The sequence below is a fragment of the Macaca mulatta genome, chromosome 14 (genome assembly GCF_049350105.2).
Source record: "Macaca mulatta isolate MMU2019108-1 chromosome 14, T2T-MMU8v2.0, whole genome shotgun sequence".
In the NCBI taxonomy this organism is placed as follows: Eukaryota; Metazoa; Chordata; class Mammalia; order Primates; family Cercopithecidae; genus Macaca; species Macaca mulatta.
The window spans coordinates 11,347,324-11,372,477 of NC_133419.1; the positions used below are offsets into that span (position 1 = coordinate 11,347,324).

Here is a 25,154-nt window from a genome sequence, read left to right on the forward strand (position 1 = left end):
CAAGAATATGGGTGGGATATGGAATGCTTTTCCATTGTCTAGCTTCAGTTTTTATTCATCCTTCTGCTCAGCACTGTCAGCCGAGAGCTTACTCAGCAGACACCACATACTGCAGCACTTCCTAGTGAGAAAATCTGGGTTGTGCCACTAGAAAATGCTTCACTTCCATTTCCTCACCTGGGCAGCTCTCTTTAAAATTGTGTGCTGATTTGGTCTTCCTCTCCTCCTCCCACTGTTACTGCCCTGCAGCCCTTGTTCAGGTGTACAGACCCTTATTCTGCCTTCCAGTGTCTCTGTCTGTCATGACACACCCTTCCACCCAAATACCTCTGACCCCAAGGCTGGAACAGGGCTAGTAGGAGATACGTTTGCTTTCTCATAGTCATGTCCTTTCTCTTGGCACTGCTTCCCTGCAGTGTCCTCAAATGGATTTGTGTGTGGCAGTGGAGTGATTGCATGAATTTTTCTGTAATACATTAACTTTGTATTATTATTAAGGGAGTTTGAGAAAGCTTTGCTTATAATGTCAAGGCAAGGAGGTAAAAACGAGCCCAAAGAAATTCCCTTAGGGCAAGATTATGTTATAATAGAAAATTGAATTTCCTGAGGTAGTGGCTGCCACCCCTTTTCAGATGTTTAGTCCTGCGAATAGCATCTTTCTTGTAGTCTGTGACATGGATGGGGATGCTAGGGCCCTCAGGGGCAAGGGGACTAAACTAAATCAAGTTAGGTTTTTTCCCAGCAGGGATTAGGAGAGGTACTTGCTGTTGATATTTGACACTAGAAAGTCATCTTTTTTACAAAACTTTTTCTAGGTGGGTGGAAAGTGAAACTGCCACATCCTTGTTGGTTTAGTTCAAGAGATCATTTGCAACAACAGTAGATGTCTGGGTTTTGTTTCTGTCTTTTTATTATGAAAAACTTTGTTAAGGGGGAAAATGTGGATTATGGTAACCAGAGGAATCCGTAGCCTTGTTTTCCTTAGAACACTTTTTGTGTTTTATCAGACGTCTGTTGTAGTTGTAGACAGGAAAGCTTGTGAGAAAAACACCACATGGAGCCTGTAAATGTTTTTGCACAACCTGTAAAGCATTCTTGGAAGTGGCCAGTAAAAAAGGGTTTTACCATTTAAAAAAAAATGTAACTGTGTCATTGTTTACATCTGTAACTTTTTCCTCCCCTGTTCTCATTACACCATTCTGGCGAAAATGTAGGCAAAGTAGCTTCCAGTTTTAGAATAAATAACCATTTGGATTGAATTCACCCTATCTCCTGTGGCTGCACTGACTGGGGCGGAGGGTGTCATTGGGTTATTTATTCATGTTTTAATGCCTCTTTCTCAGGTTGCATGGGCTCCAACCAAGGAGGACTCTCTTGCATGGTGGCTGCCGTTCCCTCCCTATTCTACCATGCCTTCACTTGGGAGCCAGCCATGCAGTCAGTTGACATGGGTGGGTAGTTATTAGTCTTATTTAGTACTTGCTTAGGCCAAGAGTTGAGCCATTGAAGTATAAGAAAATAAATTATAACTCATGACCTTTGTATTTGGTCTATGCAAAAACCAGTTGGATGCTTGAAGTTAAAATGTAAAGTTCCGTTGTGGAGCCAAATAAGTATATGAATGAATAATTACTGCTAGGGGGAAAGCCCACTCATCCAACAGAAGTTTGATGGGGGTTATTTTCCAGTGAATTTGGAGAATGAGACAATAAGTTAAATTTACAACAGCATCATTGCTTTTTTTTTTTTTTTTTTTTTTTTTTTTTTTTTTTTGAGACGGATCCTCGCTCCGTTACCTAGGCTGGAGTGCAGTGGCATGCGCTCTGTTCACTGCAACCTCAGCCTCCTGGGTTCAAGCGATTTTTCTGCTTCAGCCTCCCAAGTAGCTAGGACTACACATGTGTGCCACCAGGCCCAGCTAATTTTTTTTTTTCTAGTAAAGACAGGGTTTTACCATATTGGCCAGGCTGGTCTTGAACTCCTGACCTCGTGATCTGCCCGCCTTGGTCTCCCAAAGTGCTGGGATTACAGGTGTGAGCCACCGCTCCCAGCCACCATTTATTAGCACTGAACTGATCCTAACAGCGGTTTCTAATAAATGGTCAGGGTCTTAAAGCTCAGATACCACAACTCATGACACCCAGTGTTCTGAAGGGGTAGTAGTATTGATATAGATAATGCTCTAAGTCCCACCTTCTATGTGACACAGATTCAGATACCTGGGTTTACGGCTTTGTACCCTTTAGGCCACCCTTGATTTTGGTAGCCATCTATTCTTTAGGACATTTAAAGTTGCTGTTAGAGCTAATTAATCATTTTTTTAAGTGGTTAATCATAGCTCATACCTGGTCTCTAGTAACTTCTTAAACCCCTTTTTCCCAACTAGTGCTGCAGCCTTGCAGTTATAATCTGATGGGTAGGAACATAGAGTGTGCAGAAAAACTGAAGAGAGGCGCTTTGTTTTTTCGTTGTTGGTTTTTTTTTTTTTTTTTGAGATGGAGTTTCGCTCTTGTTGCCCAGGCTGGAGTGCAGTGGCGCGATCTCGGCTCACCGCATCCTCTGCCTCCCTGGTTCAAGTGATTCCCTACCTCGGCCTCCCAAATAGCTGGGATTACAGGTACCCGCCACCACACTGGCTAATTTTTGTATTTTTAGTAGAGACGGTTTCCACCATGTTGGCCAGGCTGGTCTGGAACTCCTGACCTCAGATGATCTGCCCGCCTCGGCATCCCAAAGTGCTGGGATTACAGGTGTGAGCCACCACACCTGGCCCAACAGCAGCTTTTTTAAAAATCAAGGTTACATTTATTAAACACTCCAATTTTTTTTTTTTTTTTAAAATCATGTCTGAGCTGTTGTGGAAAATTAGACTTACTCCCCTGGAATTTGCCCAACACCGTGATACAGTAGGGACGAGGAAGCAAGGTGCTTGGTCCCTGCCATTGCCGCATTTGTCATTTAAGCATGTACAGTACAATCCATTCATTGGGTATTTGGGTGCCTGATATGTGCCATTGTCAGGATACAGGGATTAAAACGGATCTGATTGATCCTTCCTGGAATTTTCACGGTGCCAAGAAGGAACTGAGGCTCCTCCTCAACAGAATGGGGGTAGGATCCCACTCCAGGAGGGCAAACTTTTCTGTTTGTTCATCTCTAGGATGAGGGAATTAATTAGAAGCTCTCCAGGACTTAGAGCTCAGAAGTTGCCATCAACAGTAAAAAGCTGCTTGGGAGTCCCTGGAATTCATGAAAATATCCTTAGGAGGAGGCTAAGTTCAGTTGCTGGTGATAACACCCTTTCTTCCTTTGGTTTCCTCTCTCCACTTTGCTGTCTTCTGTGCAAAGGTACCTGGAAGCTGGAGGTAATCAGCTGTCCCTACTATTTCAAAGCAGCCTCCCTTCCCAAAGTATATCCAGGCACAAAACAGCTAGCCCAGACTTTTCCTCAGAAGGATGCGTCCCTGAGTTTAGGGGACCTTGACTCTACGAGGAGCACACATACTGGGATTGTTACGTTCTTTGCTTTGGCCCTGGTCCCATCTCGGCTCTGTGCACCCTTGGAAGGAAAAGAGTCTAGGAGGCATTCTGGTGTTCGTCAACCTCCGCCATGTTTGAGTCCTGGAGATGACCATGACATGTTAAGCCTTAAGTTTGGTCCTTGCCCAAACAGCATGCTGGACTCCCGCAAGGCACATTAGGCGTGGGGCCACAGCTTTCTGGCTGATGTGGCTGAGTCGGCCTAAGGGGAAAATGAAAGTAAAAACAAGCCCCAGTTCTACTAGGAAACCCAAACTGAGCAATTTCAGGCTTATCCAGCTCCTGGGAAGACCAGGAAGCGACTGAGGAGCGGTGCACCGAGACGGACATCGCTGGGGGTTAACCCCCCGCCGCTAATATTTCCGCTCCAAAGCTTGGCAAGATGTAGAAACCTAGATTCCCTTGCAAGATCCACGCGACCAGCGTCGGCCACACTGTGCTTCCTGGGGTCCCCTTGTTTAGTGCTTCTTCGTTATGGCCGCCCGTGTGCCTTCGGCTTAATGGGGAGGACATCGAAATTCCGATTTCAGGGTCGCAGGGCGCGGGCCCCGACTTGGAGAAGGAAGGGGCAGCCATTTTGAGACCAGAAGAGGGTGGAAGGGACCATATTGAGAACGCCTGTTCCCTGGGGGCCGCCATTTTAAGAGACGCCCTGTACGGTAAACTCCTTGACGTGGGGGCCGCCATCTTGGTACGGCCATCTTGGAATGGGAGCGGCTGTGGGCGCAGCCATCTTAGATATAAAACCGGCTCCAGTCGGGGTAACTGAAGCCAAGCTCCGCCCCTCCCCCTCTAAGAGTTCCTCTGCTGTGCGACTGCACTCCCGCACCCTCCCCTAAATCCACCCTCTTCGGCCTGTTTACCTTTTAACTTGGCTTCGTTGCACGTTTGTGTGTGTGTGTGTTTGTTCTCCGCAGCCTCTTGAGCGTCTGTTGTACTTAATTCTTCCACTGTGGACGCTCTCTCGCGCCCGCCATCCCCCGACCCGGCTTTTCTCAGATCCTTGACAATGTCTAGCCTGTTTTGATTGGCTCTATTCCCTGGGTATGGCAGATCTATTGCTTGATGATCCTCTCCCCCCAAGAATTCTAACACAGGAGCTGTCCTGAGGCTCTGGATGACTTTATTCTTCAAATGGCTTTACTCTCCAGTAGCTCCAGGTGAGACTGAGAGCTAGAACCTGGCCCATCCCTCTCTCCATTGTCTGAGCGGGTCATCAAAGGAAGTGGGCAGGACGCTGGCAGTCTGACGGGGCCCTGCTGTGGGTGGAGCAAAGGGTGCCTCATATCTCTGGGGTGCTTGGGGTCGGCCACAAAGGTGGAAGGAAATGGGGCCGACAGATGAGGGTGGGCCTTGTGCTTCAAATAACCTCACATGGTCAGGCAAGGGTTAGGGATGGGATGCAGGGAGCCTCAGGGGCTCACGACAATTACCGACCTAAGGAAGGGCGCAGGAGAGGGAAAAGGGAGGAGTTGTGAGAAGGGACAGGGTTGCTCAGAGGAGAGCACAGAAGAACTTCTTCTCCCGGAAGGGGTTCTCCGAAGTGGGCACAGGGGTGATGAGGGGATCCTCACAGGCGTGGGCATCACAGTAAGTCATCAGGTCTGCGGCTGCCTTGGACACCTGGGACAGCCAGGAGGGGTACTGTTAGCCAGGACCTCTAAAGGGTACTGCAGCCTCCCTCCCCAAATGGGTTCTCTTTTGCCATCTCCAGGGCTCCTTATGACTGTCTTATTCCTCATCCCCCACAGAGACCTGGGGACAGCTCTCTGCAGGGCCCCAGACTCCTCCCCTGACCTCAGGGAGTGCAGGAAAGAACGCATCTCTTATCCTGAGCTTTGGGAACCTGCAGCACAGCACGGCCTGGCCAACTAATGGGAGAGCCAGCCAGGGTCCCACCTACCTTTATCCGGCACAAGCTGGCTTCAATCTTAAGCTGTTCCACCATCTTGCGTGCTTGCCCAATACTCATAGTGCTGTTCACCGGGGTCTCACCTTTCATCCTGGAAAAAAAGAGGGACCTCTCAGGGAACCGTCTCAGCTGGAGGCCCTCCTCCATGCTCACTCCACACCAACCTTTACAAGGCTGTGGTCATACCCCAATATTTTGTTTCCCTCCTATCCTCCTCCTCCTCCAGTGGACTGTCTCATCCCTGTATTCCTCATGGAAAAAATAGGGTGGGATGAGGTGCTCCCCAAACTCCCTCATGGCCTGGGCCACAGATCGTTAAACCTTACACAAATGATGTAAGACTTTTCAGCCCTTCAAACCATGTGTGTTCCCAGCTCTGAAGACCTCAACCAACCCTGATGAGGAGGGTACATCACCTCTATCTGCTCCAGTGAGCCCCAGCAGGAGAAAAACAGGCTGTTACCTACTCACCTAAAGCCACAAGCAGCAGTAGCAGACCTGGGTGTAGGGTCAGTGGAGGGTACCAAAACCTTCTGCCTGAGATGGGTGCCCCACCCTGCAGGGAGTTGCAGCTGAAAGTATCTGATGCAGAAGCAGTGACTATAGGCAAGGAGGCCACTGAGGAGGGTCAGGCCAGAGGTCCGTCCAGGACTGGTCTCAGTTTCTGCAGCTGAAGCACTGCCTGGATGGCTGGTACCTGAAGGATGAAGGATGCTAGAAGGAGCTGCTCAGATCCTGGAACATACCAACTGCCTGGCCAGTGGGGGAGCCTAGCTGCCTGCATCCCCTGCGCACACCCCCACTGTCGCTGGTTCACTGCCTGCCCCTCCCCCATTGCAGGCATCCTGAGTCTGGGCTAGAGCCCTCCCCAACAGAGCTGAGGCCAAGGCCGACTCCCCCTCTCAAATGGGGTGGTCTGGGCCTATGACAGCCCCTGCAGTGGAGTCTGTACTGGCTGCGGGGGACCCTGCTCATTTGAAAATCTGACATCAGCTGGGCAGTCGCCCCCCTCCTTCCTTCCTCCCTCTACCCTGACACAGCACTTAGCACCTGAATCTTCGTTTCTCTCCCAGGGACCCTCCATTTTCCATATCCAGGAAAATGTGATGCGCCACAGGTATCAGCGTCTGGATTGCCACTTCACATCTTAGCCACAAGTGACTCAGTGGAAGATCCAGAGGCAGCAGAGGCTCGTCAGGAAGATGTCTACAGAAAAGGTAGACCAAAAGGAGGAAGCTGGGGAAAAAGAGGTGTGCGGAGACCAGATCAAAGGACCGGACAAAGAGGAGGTAGGAGGCCTTGTGGGGACAGTCAGCAGAAATATACTGGAAATAGGTGGGCTGGCGTGAAGTAGGGGGTGGTGGATTGGTTTGAAGAATTTCATTCATTTTGAATAGATTACTTCCCACGCCCGCAACAGTATGCAAAGATGTACACAACACTGGCCTTGCCCTCTGAAGGACTTTATCTGGGGTAATAGACGTCTACAAAATAGAAGATACCACTTGCCAAAAGCTAGTCTAGATAATGTGCTGTGGGGACTCTGAAGACTGCATCCAGTTAGGGTCAGAGAAGGTCCACAAAACGCGGAGCTGAAATGCTACCACGCTGGGAACAGGGGACTAATCTGCCTGCGCAACAACGCAGGAGGCCCAGGTTGCCGCAGACTGCAACATGCTCTAGGCGAATGCCCCCGCCTTAGATGCCTAGGGGCTGTGGGCGATAAAAATCAGCGCCAACTGGATGACCGTCTCACTTGCCCGCTTAGCCGGTGAAATGGCCTGTGGTGAAGGTGTGCACAGAGGGATGTGATTGCAGTCTCGAGGGAGGGCCAAGCGGAGGCTGCAGTCAGCGCATCCCCTGGGGCATATCTTGGGGCCTGCAGGGAGGCAGGCGTCTTTCCCCTTTGGTCACGGTAACCGGAGGCAAACCTGCCGCACAGAGAGCCAGCGGCGAGCGCAGAGAGGCGCTAGCCTCGCAGCCCCTGAAGGCTCCGCCCCGCTGCGCCGGACGCCGCGCTGAACCCCGCCCTGGGCCGAAGCCCCGCCTCCCAGGGCTACCAAAGCGGCTGGCGGAGAGGGGCGGGACTTCCCCGGGAGCCGGAAGTCCTGTCTCACGGTTGCCCTGGCAGCGCGCGAGGCTGGTGAGTCGGTCGCCCTGTGGCAGCCGGCCGGCTGGTTTCCATGGTTGCACGATTAGGTAGGGGCTCCGGGCGCTTTGCCCACCCCTCGAGCCGGAGGGGACTGGCGGGAAGCGGCAGTTGGCTGCAGGGCGCTCCGCCTGGCGTGGGGCGCAGCCGTATCGGGGAGCGAGCTCAGCTCGAGGCGGAGAGGAGAAACTCGGGAAGCAATTGTGGCTACTCTTGGGCTACTGGTTTCAAGTCTGGCCGTATGACCTTAGGCAAGTCGCACATTCTCTTCGTGCAGCTGCCTAGCAGTGTGGATTCAGTATCACCGTGTGTGTGAAGCTCTTTGTAAGAATTGTAAGGTGCTCATTCTTTTTTTTTTTTTTTTTCTTTTTTTGAGACGGAGTCTTGCTCTGTCGCCCAGGCTGGGGTGCAGTGGCCGGATCTCAGCTCACTGCAAGCTCCACCTCCCGGGTTTACGCCATTCTCCTGCCTCAGCCTCCCGAGTAGCTGGGACTACAGGCGCCCGCCACCTCGCCCGGCTAGTTTTTTGTATTTTTTAGTAGAGATGGGGTTTCACCGTGTTAGCCAGGATGGTCTCGATCTCCTGACCTCGTGATCCACCCGTCTCGGCCTCCCAAAGTGCTGGGATTACAGGCTTGAGCCACCGCGCCCGGCCGGTGCTCCTTTCTTTGTTACATAGCTGTGAATGAGTATCAAGGTGGTTTGTCCCAGAATCAAATGCCTGGAGAAGGAATTCCACTGAGGAGATCTAGCACTGGGCGGGAGGGAAAACAGTGGAGGAAAGGGAAGGGATAATTGGCTGAGTGGCACAATTATTTGGAGAAAGGCCGTATATATGAAACAGTGACTTTGCTATCCTGCTATCTCTCGTTCCTCAAAGCCAGTCCAGTAAGCTTTTTTGTCCCCACTTCCCTGGGGAAAGGAGTCACTCTTTTCCCCCCTCTGTCTTTCCAGGAACCACCACCTCCTGCATCCCATGGCCAGGGGTGGCGTCCAGGTGGCAAAGCAGCTAGGAACGCAAGGCCTGAACCTGGGGCCAGACACCCTGCTCTCCCGGCCATGGTCAACGATCCTCCAGTACCTGCCTTACTGTGGGCCCAGGAAGTGGGCCAAGTCTTGGCAGGCCGTGCCCGCAGGCTGCTGCTGCAGTTCGGGGTGCTCTTCTGCACCGTCCTCCTCTTGCTCTGGGTGTCTGTCTTCCTCTATGGCTCCTTCTACTATTCCTACATGCCGACGGTCAGCCACCTCAGCCCCGTGCATTTCTACTACAGGTGAGAGGGGCGTTCTAGCAACATAGAGGACTCCTATGGGAATTGTAGGGCCCTTGGAGGTCAGTTCAATCCCCTCATTTACAGATGAGGAAAACTGGAGCCAGGTGTGCTTACAGGACTTCTCAACTTTGACAGCGCAAGGCTAGATTTGGGTTGCCAGGGCTAGGGTTCTAGTTCTCCCTCTGATTACTGAAATCTAGTTTAAAAAAAAAGAAAAAGGAAAAAAAATCCACTTCTATCATTATGAGGATCAATTCTATTTTGGTTGGATCACCCCTCTCTAAGGGCCAATGTAGAATTTTGAGCCAACTCAACCCCTTAGTGCAGAACCAGCCTGGCTTTCAGGAGCTATTAGGAAAGCAGTAGTTTGCCTTTTACATTACTGCCTCCCAGTGAAGGAGTGGCCTGCCCCTCCACACCTGTGGGCGTTTCTCATCAGGTGGGACAAAAGACTGAGAAAAGATGCCGGGAGGGCGCGGTGATTCATGCCTGTAATCCCAGCACTTTGGGAGGCCGAGGGTTGGGGGGCGTGGATCACGAGGTCAGGAGTTCGAGACCATCCTGGCTAACACGGTGAAACCCCGTCTCTACTAAAAATACAAAAAATTAGCTGGGCGCAGTGGCGGGCGCCTGTAGTCCCAGCTATTCGGGAGGCTGAGGCAGGAGAATGGCGTGAACCCTGGAGGCAAAGGTTGCAGTGAGCTGAGATCCAGCCACTGCGCTCCAGCCTGGGTGAAAGAGTGAGATTCCATCTCAAAAAAAAAAAAGAAAAGAGACACAAAGTATAGAGAAAGAAAAGTGGGCCCAGGGGACCCGCGCTCAGCATACGGAGGACCTGCAGTGGTCTCTGAGTTCCCTCAGTATTTGTTGATAATTATCTCTACCTCTCAAAGAGGGGGATGTGGCAGGACAATAGGGTAATAGTGGGGAGAGGGTCAGCAGGAAAACGTAAACAAAGATCTCTGTTTCATAAACAAGGTTAAGAAAAGGTGCTGTGCCTTGATGTGCACCTAATACAAACATCTCAGCGCATTAAAGAGCAGTATTGCCACTAGCATGTCTCACCTCCAGCCCTAAGGCGGTTTTCTCCTATCTCAGTAAATAGAATGTACAATCAGGTTTTACATTCCATTGCCCAGGGAGGAGCAGGAGACAGATGCCTTCCTCTTACCACAACTGCAAAGAGGCCTTCCATCTTTTACTAATCCTCCTCAGCACAGACCCTTTATGGGTGTCAGGCTTGGGGGACGGTCCGGTCTTTCCCTTCCACAGGGCCATATCTCAGGCTATCACATGGGGAGAAACCTTGGACAATACCTGGCTTTCCTAGGCAGAGGTCCCTGTGGCCTTCCACAGTGTATTGTGTCCCTGGGTACTTGAGATTAGAGAATGATGATGACTTTTAACAAACATACTGCCTTCAAGCACTTTTTTAACAAAGCACATCCTGCATAGCCCTAAATCTGTTAAACCTTGGGTCAACACAGCGCATGTCTCTGCGAGCACAGTGTTGGGGCTAGGGTTACAGATTAACAGCATCTCAAGGCAGAAGAATTTTTCTTAGTACAGAACAAAATGGAGTCTCTTATGTCTACTTCTTTCTACATAGACACAGTAACAGTCTGATCTCTCTTTTCCCCACACCCAGTCCCTGAAAGTCTGCTGCACAATAGAGATTATGGAAACATAAGATGAGTAGGTGCATAAATTTGCCTCCCAGAGAGTCTTGCCTCTTGACTGGCCCCTTAGTTCCTTCCCATTTTACAAACCCTAACAAGTGCCAAATTCTCTCTCTCTTTTTTTTTTTTTTTTTGAGATGGAGTCGCTCTGTCACCCAGGCTGGAGTGAAGTGGCACAGTGTCTGCTCATTGCAATCTCCGCCTTCCTGGTTCAAGTGATTCTCGTGCCTCAGCCTCCCAAGTAGCTGGGATTACAGGTGTGTGCCACCACGCCTGGCTAATTTTTGTATTTTTAGTAGAGATGGGTTTTTTTTGTTTTTTTTTATGGAGTCTTGCTCTGTCGCCCAGGCTGGAGTGCAGTGGCGCAACATCGGCTCACTGCAAGCTCTGCCTCCCGGGTTCACGCTATTTTCCTGCCTCAGCCTCCTGAGTAGCTGGGAATACAGGCGCCCACCACCACGCCCGGCTAATTTTTTTTTTAGCAGAGATGGGGTTTCACCATGTTAGCCAGGATGGTCTCGATCTCCTGACCTCGTGATCCACCCACCTTGGCCTCCCAAAATGCTGTGGGTTTCACCATGTTGGCTAGGCTGGTCTTGAACTCCTGAACGCAGGTGATCCGTCCGCCTCGGCCTCCCAAAATGCTGGGATTACAGACGTGAGCCACCGCGCCCCACCAAGTTCTCGCTTCTTTTTTTTTTTTTTTTTTTTTTTCTTTTTGAGACAGTCTCGCACTGTCGCCTAGGCTGGAGTGTAGTGGCACAATCTCAGCTCACTGCAACCTCTGCCTCCGGGTTGAAGCCATTCTCCTGCCTTGCCTTAGCCTCCCAAGTAACTGGGATTACAGGTGCCTGCCACCACACCTGGCTAATTTTTTTTTGTATTTTTAGTAGAGACGGGGTTTCACTATGTTGGCCAGGCTGATCTCGAAGTCCTGACCTCATGATCCACTCCCTTGGCCTCTCAAAGTGCTGGGATTACAGATGTGGGCCACCGCACCCAGCCTAGTTCTCTCTTCTCAACAGTGGTTGTAGGACCTGTCAACAGATGCAGAGAAAGGTGTATCAATGGTTTAAAGTCATTTTTTCCCTTAAGTCCCTGGTCTGGAGCTATAGTTTCTAAAGCAGAGCTTCTTAAACTTGTAGGAAATGGATCTTATGGCCCTTCCTGCCATAAAAATGTATATACATGCCTAGGCATATGCTGCGCCCACACCCCCACGTGCAAATTTGCCTACAATTGAAGGGGTTCATGAGCCTCTTAATAACCATCTGTAGATCATTTTGGAGGCGTTTTCTCAAACTGGGACCCAGACCAGAGCTACCAAATCAGAATCTCTTGGGGTGGGACCCTGGAAATTACTTTTTTTTTTTTGAGATGGAGTTTCATTCTTGTTGCCCAGGCTGGAGTGCAGTGGCGTGATCTTGGCTCACCACAACCTCTGCCTCCAAGTTCAGGTGATTCTTCTTCCCCAGCATCCCGAGTAGCTGGGATTACAGGCATGCGCCACCACGCCTGGCTAATTTTGTATTTTTAGTAGAGATAGGGTGTCTCCATGTTGTTCAGGCTGGTCTTAAACTCCTGACCTCAGGTGATCCGCCCACCTTGGTCTCCAAAAGTGCTGGGATTACAGGCGTAAGCCATCACTGCCTGGCCCTGGAATTTACATTTTTATCAAGCTCCTTAAGTCTTTAGAAACCCTAAAGTGTGAAACTATTTAATTAAGTATCTGTAGATTCCCATCTAAGAACATCTGCTCTAATGAGAGGACATACATTGAAGTCATAGGAAGAGAATGAAATAATCATTCTGGTATCTTGAATCTCCTGGCCACATTTGTTCTTCATCTTTGTAATATAGAGAAGGGGGCCTGTTCTGAGAGAAGGGAGGAGGGCAGGGGAGCCTTAGGGGGCCAAGGTGTGTGGACGGACTAGTAAGACGAACTTAGCAGAGTATCCTCCTCCATTCTCATTTAGGACCGACTGTGATTCCTCCACCACCTCACTCTGCTCCTTCCCTGTTGCCAATGTCTCACTGACTAAGGGTGGACGTGATCGGGTGAGTATCGGAACTAGAGAGAGGTTTCCTTAGAGCTTTAATGATTCGGAATAGGAAGACTTGAGAAAGGCCTAGAGAGCAGAAATTGAGTAATAAGAGACTGGCCAGGTGCGGTGGCTCACGCCTGTAATCCCACTACTTTGGGAGGCTGAGGCAGGCAGATCACCTGAGGTTGGGAGTTCGAGACCAGCCTGACCAACACGGAGAAACCCTGTGTCTCCTAAAAATACAAAATTAGCTGGGCGTGGTGGCACATGCCTGTAATCCCAGCTATTCAGGATGCTGAGGCAGGAGAATCACTTGAACCCGGGAGGAGGAGGTTTCGGTGAGCCGAGATCACGCCATAGTACTCCAGCCGGCAACAAGAATGAAGCTTCAGCTTAGGGAAAAAAAAAAGACTAAGAGGAAGCTTTGAAGGAAAAGAAATTAAAATGAGTTGTGTGTGTTGATTGATATTTCTGCAGCAGGTGCTAGACGTGTTCTTTCTCAACATAGTCCCTGACTTACGATAATTCAACTGAACAATTTTTCAACTTCACAGTGGTGCAAAAGTGACATACATTCCGTAGACACTGTACTTCACATACCTGTACAACCATTCTGTTTTTCACTCTTTTTTTTGTTTTTGAGACAGAGTCTCTGTCGCCAGGCTGGAGTGCAGTGGTGCAATCTTGGCTCACTGCAACCTCCACCTCCCGGGTTCAAGCGATTCTCCTGCCTCAGCCTCCTGAGTAGCTTGCACTACAGGCGCGCACCACCACACCCAGCTAATTTTTTTGTATTTTTAGTAGGGATGGGATTTCACCATGTTGGCTGGGATAGTCTGGATCTCTTGACCTTGTGATCTGCCCGCCTTGGCCTCCCAAAGTGCTGGGATTATAGGCGTCAGCCACTGCACTCAGCCTGTTTTTCACTTTCAGTACAGTATTCAATAAATCACATGAGATATTCACTACTTTATTATAAGTATAGGCTTTGTGTTAGATGATTTTAACCAACTATAGGTAGGCTAACGTAAATATTCTGAGCATGTTCAAGATAGGCTAGGCTAAATAAGCTATGAAGTTCTTTTTTTTTTTTGAGACGGAGTCTCGCTCTGTCCCCCAGGCTGGAGTGCAGTGGCGCGATCTCGGCTCACTGCAAGCTCCACCTCCCGGGTTCCCGCCATTCTCCTGCCTCAGCCTCCCGAGTAGCTGGGACTACAGGCGCCCGCCACCGCACCCGGCTAATTTTTTGTAATTTTAGTAGAGACAGGGTTTCACCGTGGTCTCGATCTCCTGACCTTGTGATCCGCCCGCCTCGGCCTCCCAAAGTGCTGGGATTACAGGCATGAGCCACCACGCCCGGCCGCTATGATGTTCTTTAGGCTAGGTGTATTAAATGCATTTTCAGCTTATGATAGTTTCAACTTAGATGGGTTTATCGGAATGTAACCCCATCGTAAATTAAGGACCATCTGTATCAGGTGAAGTATTATCTATTTATCTGCTAGGTAAAATAAGCAATATCTGCTAGGTGAAGTAAGCAATGTTTTAGACCTTAATGAATAAATCAGTTATTACTTTGGAATAAGATGGGCATCTACCCAAGAGTTTTGAAAGCATTTATATAAAATTATGAAACTGTTGTCAAATATGTGCAACCTGTCATTACAAAGGGTACTGTGCCAGAGGACTGGCCAGATGCCAGTGTGACGTCAACAATGGGACGTCACACTGGCATCTGGCCAGTCCTCTGGGAACCCTGAGAAATGCATATGGGGACTGGGCCCTCTATGGTAGGCAAGCTGAAGGAGGCTCTGATAAAGGATAGGTTCTTTTTCTTTCTTTTCTTTTTTTTTTTTTGAGACAGAGTCTTGCTCTGTCACTGAGGCTGGAGCACAGTGGCGCGATCTCGCTTCACTGCAACCTCCACCACCCGGGATCAAGCTATTCTCCCACCTCAGCTTCTCGAGTACCTGGGATTACAGGTACCCATCACCACGTCTGGCTAATTTTTGTATTTTTAGCAGAGACAGGGTTTCACCATGTTGGTCAGGCTGGTCTAAAACTCCTGACCTCAGGTGATCCACCCACCTCAGCCTCCAAAAGCGCTGGAATTACATGAGTGAGCAACCACACCCAGCCTAAAGTTATTTTTATTTATTTATTTATTTATTTATTTATTTATTTATTTTGAGACGGAGTTTCTTTCCTGTCACCCAGGCTAGAGTGCAATGGCACGATTTCAGCTCGCTGCAACCTCTGCCTCCTGGGTTCAATCAGTTCTCCTGCCTCAGCCTCCCAAGTAGCTGGGGTTACAGGTGTATGCCAGCATACCTAGCTGATTTTTGTATTTTTAATAGGGATGGGGTTTCATCACGTAGGCCAGGCTGGTCTTGAACTCGTGATCTCAGGTGGTCTGCCCACCTCAGCCTCCCAAAGTGCTGGGATTACAGGCATGAGCCACCATGCCCAGCCTGAAGTTATTTTTCAAAAGTGGTACTTGGGAGGAAACTGATCTAATGATAGAATGTCACACCTCTGAAGGGAAGAGTATAAACTATAGAGTCTGGGGTTCTATTTTATTTTATGTTTTGAGACAAGGTTTTGCCCTGTCACCCAGCCTGGAGTGCAGTGATGCAATCGTGGCTCACTGCAGCCTTAACCTTCCAGGTTCAAGTGATCTTCCAAGTAGCTGGGACTACAGGTGTGTGCTACCATGCCCAGCTGACCTTTTTTTTTTTTTTTTTTAATTTTTAGTAGAGATAAGGTCTTACTATGTTGCCTAGGCTCATCTCAAACTACTAGGCTCAAGTGGTCCTCCCGACTCAGCCACCCAAAGTGTTAGGATTATAACCAGGTGTAGTGGCTCACGCCTGTAATCTCAGCACTTTGGGAGGCTGAGGAGACAGGTGGATCACCTGAGGTCAGGAGTTCAAGACCAGCCTGGCCAACACAGTCAAACCCCATTTCTACTAAAAATACAAAAATTAGCCAAGCGTGGTGGCGCAGGCCTGTAATCCCAGCTACTCAGGAGGCTGAGGCAGGAGAAGCGCTTAAACCCGGCAGGCAGAGGTTGCAGTGAGCCGAGATCACACCACTGCACTGCAGCCTGGGTGACAGAGCAAGACTCTGTCTCAATAATAATAGGCTGGGCACAGTGGCTCACGCCTGTTGTCCCAACCCTTTGGAAGGCCAGTGCAAGCAGATCACAAGGTCAGGAGTTTGAGACCAGCCTGACCAACATGGGGAAACCCCGTCTTTACTAAAAATACAAAAATTAGCCAGGTGTGCTGCCATACATTTGTAGTCCCAGCTGCTTGGCAGGCTGAGGCAGGAGAATCGCTGGAACCCAGGAGGCGTGGGTTGTGGTGAGCCAAGATCACACCACTGCACTCCAGCCTGGGTGACAGAGTGAGACGCTGTGTCAAAAAAAAAAAAAAAATAGGGGTCAGGCACGGTGGCTCACGCTTGTAATTCCAACAGTTTGGGAGGCCGAGGCAGGGGATCATGAGGTCAAGAGATCGAGACCATCTGGGCCAACATGGTGAAACGCTGTCTCTACTAAAAATACAAAAATTAGCTGGGCGTGGTGGTGCACACCTGTAATCCCAGCTACTCGGGAGGCTGAAGCAGGAGAGTCGCTTGAACCCAGGAGGCAGAGGTTGCAGTGAGCTGAGATCGCGGCACTGCACTGCAGCCTGGTGACAGAGCAGATTCCATCTCAAAAAAATAAATAATAACAAATAACTTTATTGAGAAGAAATGAGAAAGCCGCAGTACCTGGAATGGTGCATACAGTTTTGTGGCCCATTGCCGAGATCATAATGGGGAGGCAGGGAGCCAAGGGAGGGAGCCTGAACTGAAATGATCAGGTGTGAGACTGTCACATGAGGAAGGGAGGAAAAAAAGGAGGATGAGAGCAAATTCAGCCCATGTCCCTAATAATTAGAAGAGGTTGAACATTTTGTTTGTTGACAATGAACATTTTTAAATGAATTAATGAATGAAATAATCTGTCCACTGTGTGTAACGGCTTGCTAGAAGTAGATGTGGTCGCTGCTCTCAATGAGCTCACAGCATTGATGGAAAACTATACATTGCATACATTTGCATGTATTTAAGTGGCAAACTGTAAGATGTGGATTCTGGCCAGGCGTGGTGGCTCACACCTGTAATCCCAGCACTTTGGGAGGTCAAGGCGGGTGGATCACCTGAGGTCAGGGTTCAAGACCAGCCTGACCAATATGGTGAAACCCCATCTCAAAATACAAAAATTAGCCAGGCGTGGTGGCATGTGCCTGTAGTCGCAGCTACTTGGGAGGCTGAGACGGGAGAATCGTTTGAACCCAAGGGGTAGAGGTCACAGTGAGCCAAGATCATGCCATTGTACTCCAACCTGGGCGACAGAGTAAGACTCCGTCTAAAAAAAAAAAAAAAGGGATGTGGATTTTGCATTCCAGAATAATTTGTGAAGAATTAGATCAGTGTTTTCTGGGATAGTTTAAGACAATGGAGATGGCGATGTTCAAAGCAGATCTTTTTTTGTTTTTTGTTTTGTTATGTTTTGTTTTTTCTTCTTGATACGGAGTCTCTCTCTGTTGCCCAGGCTGGAGTGCACTGGTGTGATCTTGCCTCACTGCAACCTCTGCCTCCCGGCTTCAAGTGATTGTCTTGCCTTAACTTCCTGAGTGGCTGGGATTGCAGGCGCCCGCCACCACGTCCAGCTAATTTTTGTATTTTTTTTAGTAGAGATGGGGTTTCACCACATTGGCTAGGCTGATCTCGAACTCCTGACCTGGTAGTCCACCCACCTCAGCCTCCCAAAGTGTTGGGATTACAGGCTTGAGCCACTGTGCCCGACCCAAAGTGGATCTTTTAAGGAAGGGTGAATATTACATGAGAGTGTTAGAGAAGGAGGAGAATCTGCCCATCAAGCAGACAAATGTGAACAAAGGCATGGATTTATTCACAAGGTTTTAGTATTAAATTCTGTGGATCCCCTTGGAGGAGATTAATTTTTTTTTTTGAGTTGGGGTCTCATTCTGTCACCCCAATTGGAGTGCAGTGGCTCAATCATAGCTGATTGTAGCTTCAAACTCCTGGGCTCAAGAGATCCTCCTGCCTAAGTCTCCTCAGTAGTTGGGACTGCAGGCAGGCACCACCACGCCTGGCTAAGAGAACTACCTATTTTAATGTTTCAAAGAATTTGGGCCAAGGGCAGTGGCTCACACCTGTAATCTCAGCACTTTGGGAGGCCAAGGCGGATTCATTGAGCCCAGCAGTTCAAGACCAACTTGGGCAACACAGTGAGACAGACCCCGTCTCTACAAAAAAATAAAAAATTAGCTGGGTGTGGTGGCTCATACCTATAGTTCCAGCTACTCAGGAGGCTGAGGCAGGAAGATCAATTGAGCCCAGGAGGTTGAGGCTGCAGTGAGCTGTGATCACACCACTGCACTCCAACCTTGGTGACAGAGCGAGACCCTGTCTCAAAAAAGAAAAGAATTAATAGACTGGGGGAGTGGTTGAGGGGAAGAATTCATAGGCTGAGCAACAAAGCAAGACCCCTGTCTCTCCAAAAAAAAAAATTTTTTTTAGTTGGGTGTCATTGCATGTGCCTGTAGTTCCTATGGTCCCAGGTACTTTGGAGGCTGAGGCAGGAGGATAGATTGAGCCCAGAAGTTCCAGGCACAGTGAGCCATGATCATGCCACTGCCTTCCAGCCTGGGTGACAGAGCAAGACCTTGTCTTCAAAAAAAAAAAAAAAGGTTTATGAAGCAACTGGCTTAATTTTCTGGTATCTACAGAGGGTAGGAATCTCATGGAATCCATTTTCTTCAACAGATAGTTTTTTGTTTTTTTGTTTTGAGACAGAATCTTGCATTGTCGCCCAGGCTGGAGTACAGTGGCGCGATCTCAGCTAACTGCAACCTCCGCTTCCCTCTGCCTCAGCCTCCCGAGTAGCTAGGATTACAGGTGCCTGCTACCATGCCCAGCTAATTTTTGTATTTTTAGTAGAGACAAGGTTTCACCGTCTTGGCCAGGCTTGTCTTGAACTCCTGACCTCGTGTTACACTCATCTCAGCCTCCCGAGTAGCTGGGATTGCAGGTGCCTGCCACCATGCCCGGCTAATTTTTGTATTTTTAGTAGAGATGGGGTTTCACCATGTTGGCCAGGCTGTTCTCGAACTCCTGACCTCAGGTGATCCACCTGCCTCGGCCTCCCAAAGTGCTGGGATTACAGGCATGAGCCACTGCACCTGGCTAACCCTTTTTTTTTTTTTTAAACCCATTACCTCTGATTAAAAACAAAAGCTTTATCCTCACCCCTGTGATTTTTATGTACTACTGTGTGAGGGCCTTGTTGCTAGATATGAATCAATAAAGGGGTTAGAAGAATATAGAAATAGGTAAAACTAGGGCATGTTTGGTGGCAAATCTTTAACCTCTTGAGAGTGATACCTGTGAAGGAGTCTTCCTACTCTGAGTCTTGGGGTGCTACCAACAGAACCAAGATAAGGGACCTAGAATGGCAAAAAGATGATCTGGAGCGAGGATGACTGTGCCAAAGCTGGCTGGGGAGATTGAGCACCGTCAGTACTTGATTAATAATGTAAGGGCAGGTTGGGCCCTGGGGATAGCCTCACCGGCACATAGGCCAGAGTCACAGATGGCCCAGTTGGCAACATGACGGTTCACTTTTGGAAAAGAAACGTGACACAGCCTTTCTGGGAACAAGGTAGCGAGTCTGATTCAGGAGAGCCAACAGGATACCGAAGACCTGGACATGGGAGGCTCCAGCCACCAGAAGGGGGCAGCACCTTCTTGGGATGACAGATTGAAAGGCCTGTTAGGCCGGGCGCGGTGGCTCAAGCCTGTAATCCCAGCACTTTGGGAGGCCGAGATGGGCGGATCACGAGGTCAGGAGATCGAGACCATCCTGGCTAACACGGTGAAACCCCGTCTCTACTAAAAAAAATACAAAAACTTAGCCGGGCGAGGTGGCGGGCGCCTGTAGTCCCAGCTACTCGGGAGGCTGAGGCAGGAGAATGGCGTAAACCCGGGAGGCGGAGCTTGCAGTGAGCTGAGATCCGGCCAGTGCACTCCAGCCTGGGCGACAGAGCGAGACTCCGTCTCAAAAAAAAAAAAAAAAAAAAAAGAAAGGCCTGTTAGGCCACCCAAGAGGGTTGTGGCCGAGTATTTGGGGGTGTTGGGGGGCTAGTAGGGAGGTGGAATAGGGACGGTACATTTTCAACAAAAATTTTTTAAAAGAAATGGGGGCTACCTTCGGCAGGTGCTGATGTATGGACAGCCGTATCGTGTTACCTTAGAGCTTGAGCTGCCGGAGTCCCCTGTGAATCAAGATTTGGGCATGTTCTTGGTCACCATTTCCTGCTACACCAGAGGTGGCCGAATCATCTCCACTTCTTCGCGTTCGGTAAGTGTTTGTGGCCTGTCTGAGAAGGTGTGGAGGAAGACAGCAGGATCAGAATGGGTAGGGGGCCGGATGCGGTGGCTCATGCCTGTAATCCTAGCAGTTTGGGAGGCCGAGGCAGGCAGATGGCTTGAGCCCAAGAGTTCAAGACTGGCCTGGGAAACATGGCGAAACCCATCTCTACAAAAAACGTTTAAAAAATTAACTGGGCATGATGGCACACGACTGTAGTCCCAGCTACTCTAGAGGCTGAGGTGGGAGGATCGCTTGAACCTGGGAGGTTGAGTCTGCAGTGAGCCGAGATTGCACCACTGTTCTCCCTGCTGGGCAACAGAGCAAGATCGTCTCAAAAAAAAAAAAGAATGTCTGGGTAGGGATTCCACTGGAGGAAACACCCTTGGCTTTGAGGTCACAGACACATCAGGATAAAGAAAGGAATCAAGGCTGGGCGCAGTGGCTCACGCCTGTAATCCCAGCACTTTGGGAGGCCGAGGTGGGTAGATCACCTGAGGACCAGAATTTGAGACCAGCCTGACCAACACGGAGAAACCCCGTCTCTACTTAAAACACAAAATTAGTTGGGCATGGTGGTGCATGCCTGTAATCCCAGCTACTCAGGAAGCTGAGGCAGGAGAATTGCTTGAACCCGGGAGGCAGAGGTTGCGGTGAGCCGAGATCGCACCACTGTATTCCAGCCTGGGCAACGAGAGCAAAACTTTGTCTTTAAAAAAAAAAAAAAAAGAAAAGAAAAGGAATCAGCTTACCAAACCAGAAACCTTTGCCAGACACCCCAGGTATCTCATGAGCACACCCAGCTTTGGGGTTAAGTTTGAAGAGTGGAGCTGCTCTCAGAAAACAGACTTTAACGCCAGACAGACATGGGTTTGTGTCCTCATTCAGAAACAAGCTAGCTCTGGGTCACCTGACTTAACTTCTTGGGTATAAAGTATTATAAAATGGGTATAATAGTAACTGCCGGCCGGGCGCGGTGGCTCAAGCCTGTAATCCCAGCACTTTGGGAGGCCGAGACGGGCGGATCACGAGGTCAGGAGATCGAGACCATCCTGGGTAACACAGTGAAACCCCGTCTCTACTAAAAATACAAAAACTTAGCCGGGCGAGGTGGCAGGCGCCTGTAGTCCCAGCTACTCGGGAGGCTGAGGCAGGAGAATGGCGTGAACCCGGGAGGCGGAGCTTGCAGTGAGCTGAGATCCCGCCACTGCACTCCAGCCTGGGTGACAGAGCAAGACTCCGTCTCAAAAAAAAAAAAAAAAAAAAAAAAAAAAAAAGTAACTGCCTCATAGCAAGACTAGTTTGGATTCAATGGGGAAATGTAAAATTCCTGTTAGCACATAGTGGCTGTTCAATGTTTTTTTTGTTTTTGAGACAGAGATCTCGCTCTGTCGCCCAGGCTGGAGTGCAGTGGCATGATCTCGGCTCACTGCAGCCTTCACCTCCTGGGTTCAAGCGATTCTCCTGCCTCAGCCTCCCAAGTAGCTGGGACTACAGGTGCCCACCACCACACCTGGCTAATTTTTGTATTTTTAGTAGAGGTGGGGTTTCACCATGTTGACCAAGCTGGTCTCAAACTCCTGGTCTCAAATGATTCAACCACCTCAGCCTCCCAAAGTGCTGCAATTACAGGTGTGAGCCATCGCACCTGGCCTAATAAATGTTAAGACACCATTCTTCCATTAATTAACAACACAACCTCATCATGAAGCAAATTCCTGACATCTACATGGGGGAAAAAAGCTTCAGATGATGCACTGGGACTTAGATCCCATACTGGATTACAGAACTACTTGGTGGGAAAGGCCGATCAGAGACAGTGTTGGGCTTAATCCAGGAAGGTTTCTTGGAAGGAGGGGCCTTTGCTCTATAATAGAGTGTGGTTGGGTAGGGGGAGAGGTTCAAGCAATTGGAATGGTTGGATGAAGACTGAGGGGTAGGAAGTGAAGGTGAGGGAGCCGGGGACCTAAGGAAGAAGCCACCTTCCTAGACTACTCAGGGATGGTTGAGGGGTAGATAGGGTCATGGGGATCTGGCGCACCTGTTCCCAGCCTCTGCTTCCCACCCCCGGCAGGTGATGCTGCATTACCGCTCAGACCTGCTCCAGATGCTGGACACACTGGTCTTCTCTAGCCTCCTGCTGTTTGGCTTTGCAGAGCAGAAGCAGCTGCTGGAGGTGGAACTCTACGCAGACTATAGAGAGAACTCGGTGAGTGAGGTGAACGATGACTAGGAGATAGCCCCTCCCATTAGCCCAGGATTCTACCTGAGGAGCCTCCAGGCTCAGGAGACATCACAACTGAGAGGCTGGAAGTGAGGCTCAGATGGGGAGGGTAAGAGTGCCAGCGGCAGGGCCCTGGCCTGATGCCGCCCTCACCCCCCCCCCCCCCGCAGTATGTGCCAACCACTGGAGCGATCATTGAGATCCACAGCAAGCGCATCCAGCTGTACGGAGCCTACCTCCGCATCCACGCGCACTTCACTGGGCTCAGGTGAGGGGCCAACTGGAGTGGACCTTGGGCAACTCTCATGAGGGCTAACCTTCCACCAAGGGGGTCCCAAGCAGAGGTAATGGGTTCACAGAGCAGAGCTGAGTTGGGTTTCACATAGGCCAGAGGGTCTCAAAGCTGCTGTATACTGGCCTATCAACTCCCTGGGGAACTTTTTAAAAACACCCTTGGGCACCCCACCCAGACCAGCTGAACCAGGATTTGTTAAGGTCTTGTCTAGGCATCAGAATTTTACATTTTTGTTTTTTACCCCTGCCACCCTCCATCATCCGTTTTCATCTTCCCTCTGCCCTGCCTTCCACCCAGAAATCCAGGGCTGAGGGCTGCACCCAAGTGAGCAGATTTATTTTATTTATTTATTTATTTATTTTATTTATTTATTTTTTTAATTTTATTTTTTTTGAGACGGAGTCTTGCTCTGTCACCCAGGCTGGAGTGCAGTGGCCAGATCTCGGCTCACTGCAAGCTCTGCCTCCCGGGTTCACGCCATTCTCCTGCCTCAGCCTCCCGAGTAGCTGGGACTACAGGCACCCACCACCTCGCCCGGCTAGTTTTTTGTATTTTTTAGTAGAGACGGGGTTTCACCGTGTTAGCCAGGATGGTCTCGATCTCCTGACCTCGTGATCCGCCCGTCTCGGCCTCCCAAAGTGCTGGGATTACAGGCTTGAGCCACCGCGCCCGGCCCTATTTATTTATTTTTGAGAGGGAGTCTCGCTCTGTTGCCCAGGCTGGAGTGCAGTGGCGCGATCTCGACTTACTGTAAGCTCCACCTCTCGGGTTCACGCCATTCTCCTGCCTCAGCCTCCCGAGTGGCTGGGACTACAGGCACCCCCCTCCACACCTGGCTCATTTTTTTTTTTTGTATTTTTAGTAGAGATGGAGTTTCACCGTGTTAGCCAGGATGGTCTCTATCTCCTGACCTTGTGATCCGCCCGCCTCAGCCTCCCAAAGTGCTGGGATTGTAGGCGTGAGCCACCATGTCCGGCCTGTGAGCAGAATTTTTTAAAGCACCCCAAGGAAGGCTGATGGGCTGACAGAGTTGAGAGCTACTGTCTTGAACCGTTGGCTCAGCAAGAGTTGGGGTGACTCTTGAGAGACAGACAACATTGAGGCTGTGGCCTACGGCCCTCCCACAGGAGACTTCCCAAGGTCCTTGGCCTTTGTTGGAACCTGGTACAGCAGGTTCTGGGAACTGTGCTGGTGGGAGGCAGGGGCGGCAGAGCCGGCTGTAGCCAAACTCACTTGAATTGCCCTAGAAATTATTTCTGGGACATGAGAAGGCCAGTACTCTCTGGTAACTGCTACTCCCTTCTTGTCCCTACTTCCTGCCTCAGATACCTGCTGTACAACTTCCCGATGACCTGTGCCTTCATAGGTGTCGCCAGCAACTTCACCTTCCTCAGCGTCATCGTGCTCTTCAGCTACATGCAGTGGGTGTGGGGGGGCATCTGGCCCCGACACCGCTTCTCTTTGCAGGTGGAAAGGAGCAAGGACCCCCTTTTGTCCCTTTGATCTTTGTGGGTGGTCAGGGGTATGTTGGGGGTTAGGGTGTGAGGGCCCTGATTGTTAGTGAGGGAAGTCAGTCCCTGCTGCTCAGTGGTTTTTCCTCCACAGGTTAACATCCGAAAAAGAGACAATTCCCGGAAGGAAGTCCAACGAAGGATCTCTGCTCATCAGCCAGGTAAAGTTGTTGGTTGGGGAGCTGTTGAGGTGGGCTAGGTTGAGCTGGCCTGGACCAGAGGGAGTCCCTGCTTCATCCAGTATGAGGCTTAGGGTATCACTGACTGAGACAAGGGTCAAAGGAAAGGTGAGGAAGGTGAGGTTGACACTGCCATCCAGGCACAGCTACCCTAACCCTAACCTGTCCTCTCCTGCTTTTGAGGCACAGGGCCTGAAGGCCAGGAGGAGTCAACTCCACAATCAGATGTTACAGAGGATGGTGAGAGCCCTGAAGATCCCTCGGGGACAGGTATGGCGCAGCCGCCACACACTCTCCTTCCTGACTCCTTGGCTTTCTCCTTGAGTGTCTGGGTCTGACCCCTGTGTTCCCCTTTTGGCTGCAGAGGGTCAGCTGTCTGAGGAGGAGAAACCAGATCAGCAGCCCCTGAGCGGAGAAGAGGAGCTAGAGCCTGAGGCCAGTGATGGTGAGGGGCATCCTGCAGCGTGTCCTGGGTGGGACCCCCGGTTAATCTAATATCCCATTTGGGATTTTGTTTTTCCCTTTCCTGGCCCAGGTTCAGGCTCCTGGGAAGATGCAGCTCTGCTGACGGAGGCCAACCTGCCTGCTCCTGCTCCTGCTCCTGCTCCTGCTCCTGCTCCTGCTTCTGCCCCTGTCCCAGAAACTTTGGGCAGCTCCGAACCCGCTGAGGGTGCTCTCCGACAGCGCCCCACCTGCTCTAGTTCCTGAAGGGGCAGACTCCTCACATTCCAGCACTTTCCCACCTGACCCCTCTCCCCTCGTTTTTCCTTCAATAAACTATTTTGTGTCAGCTTCCTCCTTGACTCTGAAATGGATTCACGGCCATTTGAAAACCCTGTGTCCCCCAGACATCTCTCACTTTCCACCATTAGAGGGGAGGTCTTCTTGTCAAGGGCTGCTCATGG

At 50.1% G+C, this 25,154-nt stretch overlaps 3 protein-coding genes across 20 annotated transcripts in view; 1 reads left to right on the forward strand and 2 right to left on the reverse strand.

Annotated features, from left to right (window-relative positions):
- TAF6L (TATA-box binding protein associated factor 6 like) overlaps positions 1-25,154 on the reverse strand; it is a 180,559-nt gene that overhangs the window by 75,719 nt on the left and 79,686 nt on the right. The gene's annotated exons all lie outside the window — the stretch shown is intronic.
- On the forward strand, positions 4,310-25,044 carry BSCL2 (BSCL2 lipid droplet biogenesis associated, seipin). 18 transcript variants are annotated; one of them, XM_015113693.3, is made up of 12 exons: positions 4,310-4,700; positions 6,526-6,741; positions 8,556-8,872; positions 12,528-12,609; positions 19,888-20,031; positions 22,115-22,249; positions 22,435-22,532; positions 23,885-24,026; positions 24,165-24,231; positions 24,433-24,519; positions 24,614-24,694; positions 24,785-25,044. In XM_015113693.3, the coding sequence occupies exons 2-12, from the start codon at positions 6,655-6,657 to the stop codon at positions 24,955-24,957; spliced, it is 1,413 nt and encodes a 470-aa protein (XP_014969179.3). In that variant the 5' UTR covers positions 4,310-4,700; positions 6,526-6,654; the 3' UTR covers positions 24,958-25,044.
- GNG3 (G protein subunit gamma 3) lies at positions 4,432-6,202 on the reverse strand. The gene is given in 3 exon segments (NM_001267786.1): positions 4,432-5,163; positions 5,444-5,543; positions 5,924-6,202. Coding segments are annotated over 2 exon segments (228 nt in total). The 5' UTR covers position 5,543; positions 5,924-6,202; the 3' UTR covers positions 4,432-5,034.

Bases quoted from the DNA above. Each gene is read 5' to 3' on its own strand.
- BSCL2 (XM_077960295.1), top strand. From the start codon at position 6,655: ATGTCTACAGAAAAGGTAGACCAAAAGGAGGAAGCTGGGGAAAAAGAG. The intron at 6,742-8,555 runs GTAGGAGGCCTT...CTGTCTTTCCAG, and splicing joins AAGGACCGGACAAAGAGGAG to GAACCACCACCTCCTGCATC. The intron at 24,244-24,432 runs GTTGGGGAGCTG...CCTGCTTTTGAG, and splicing joins TCAGCCAGGTAAAGTTGTTG to GCACAGGGCCTGAAGGCCAG.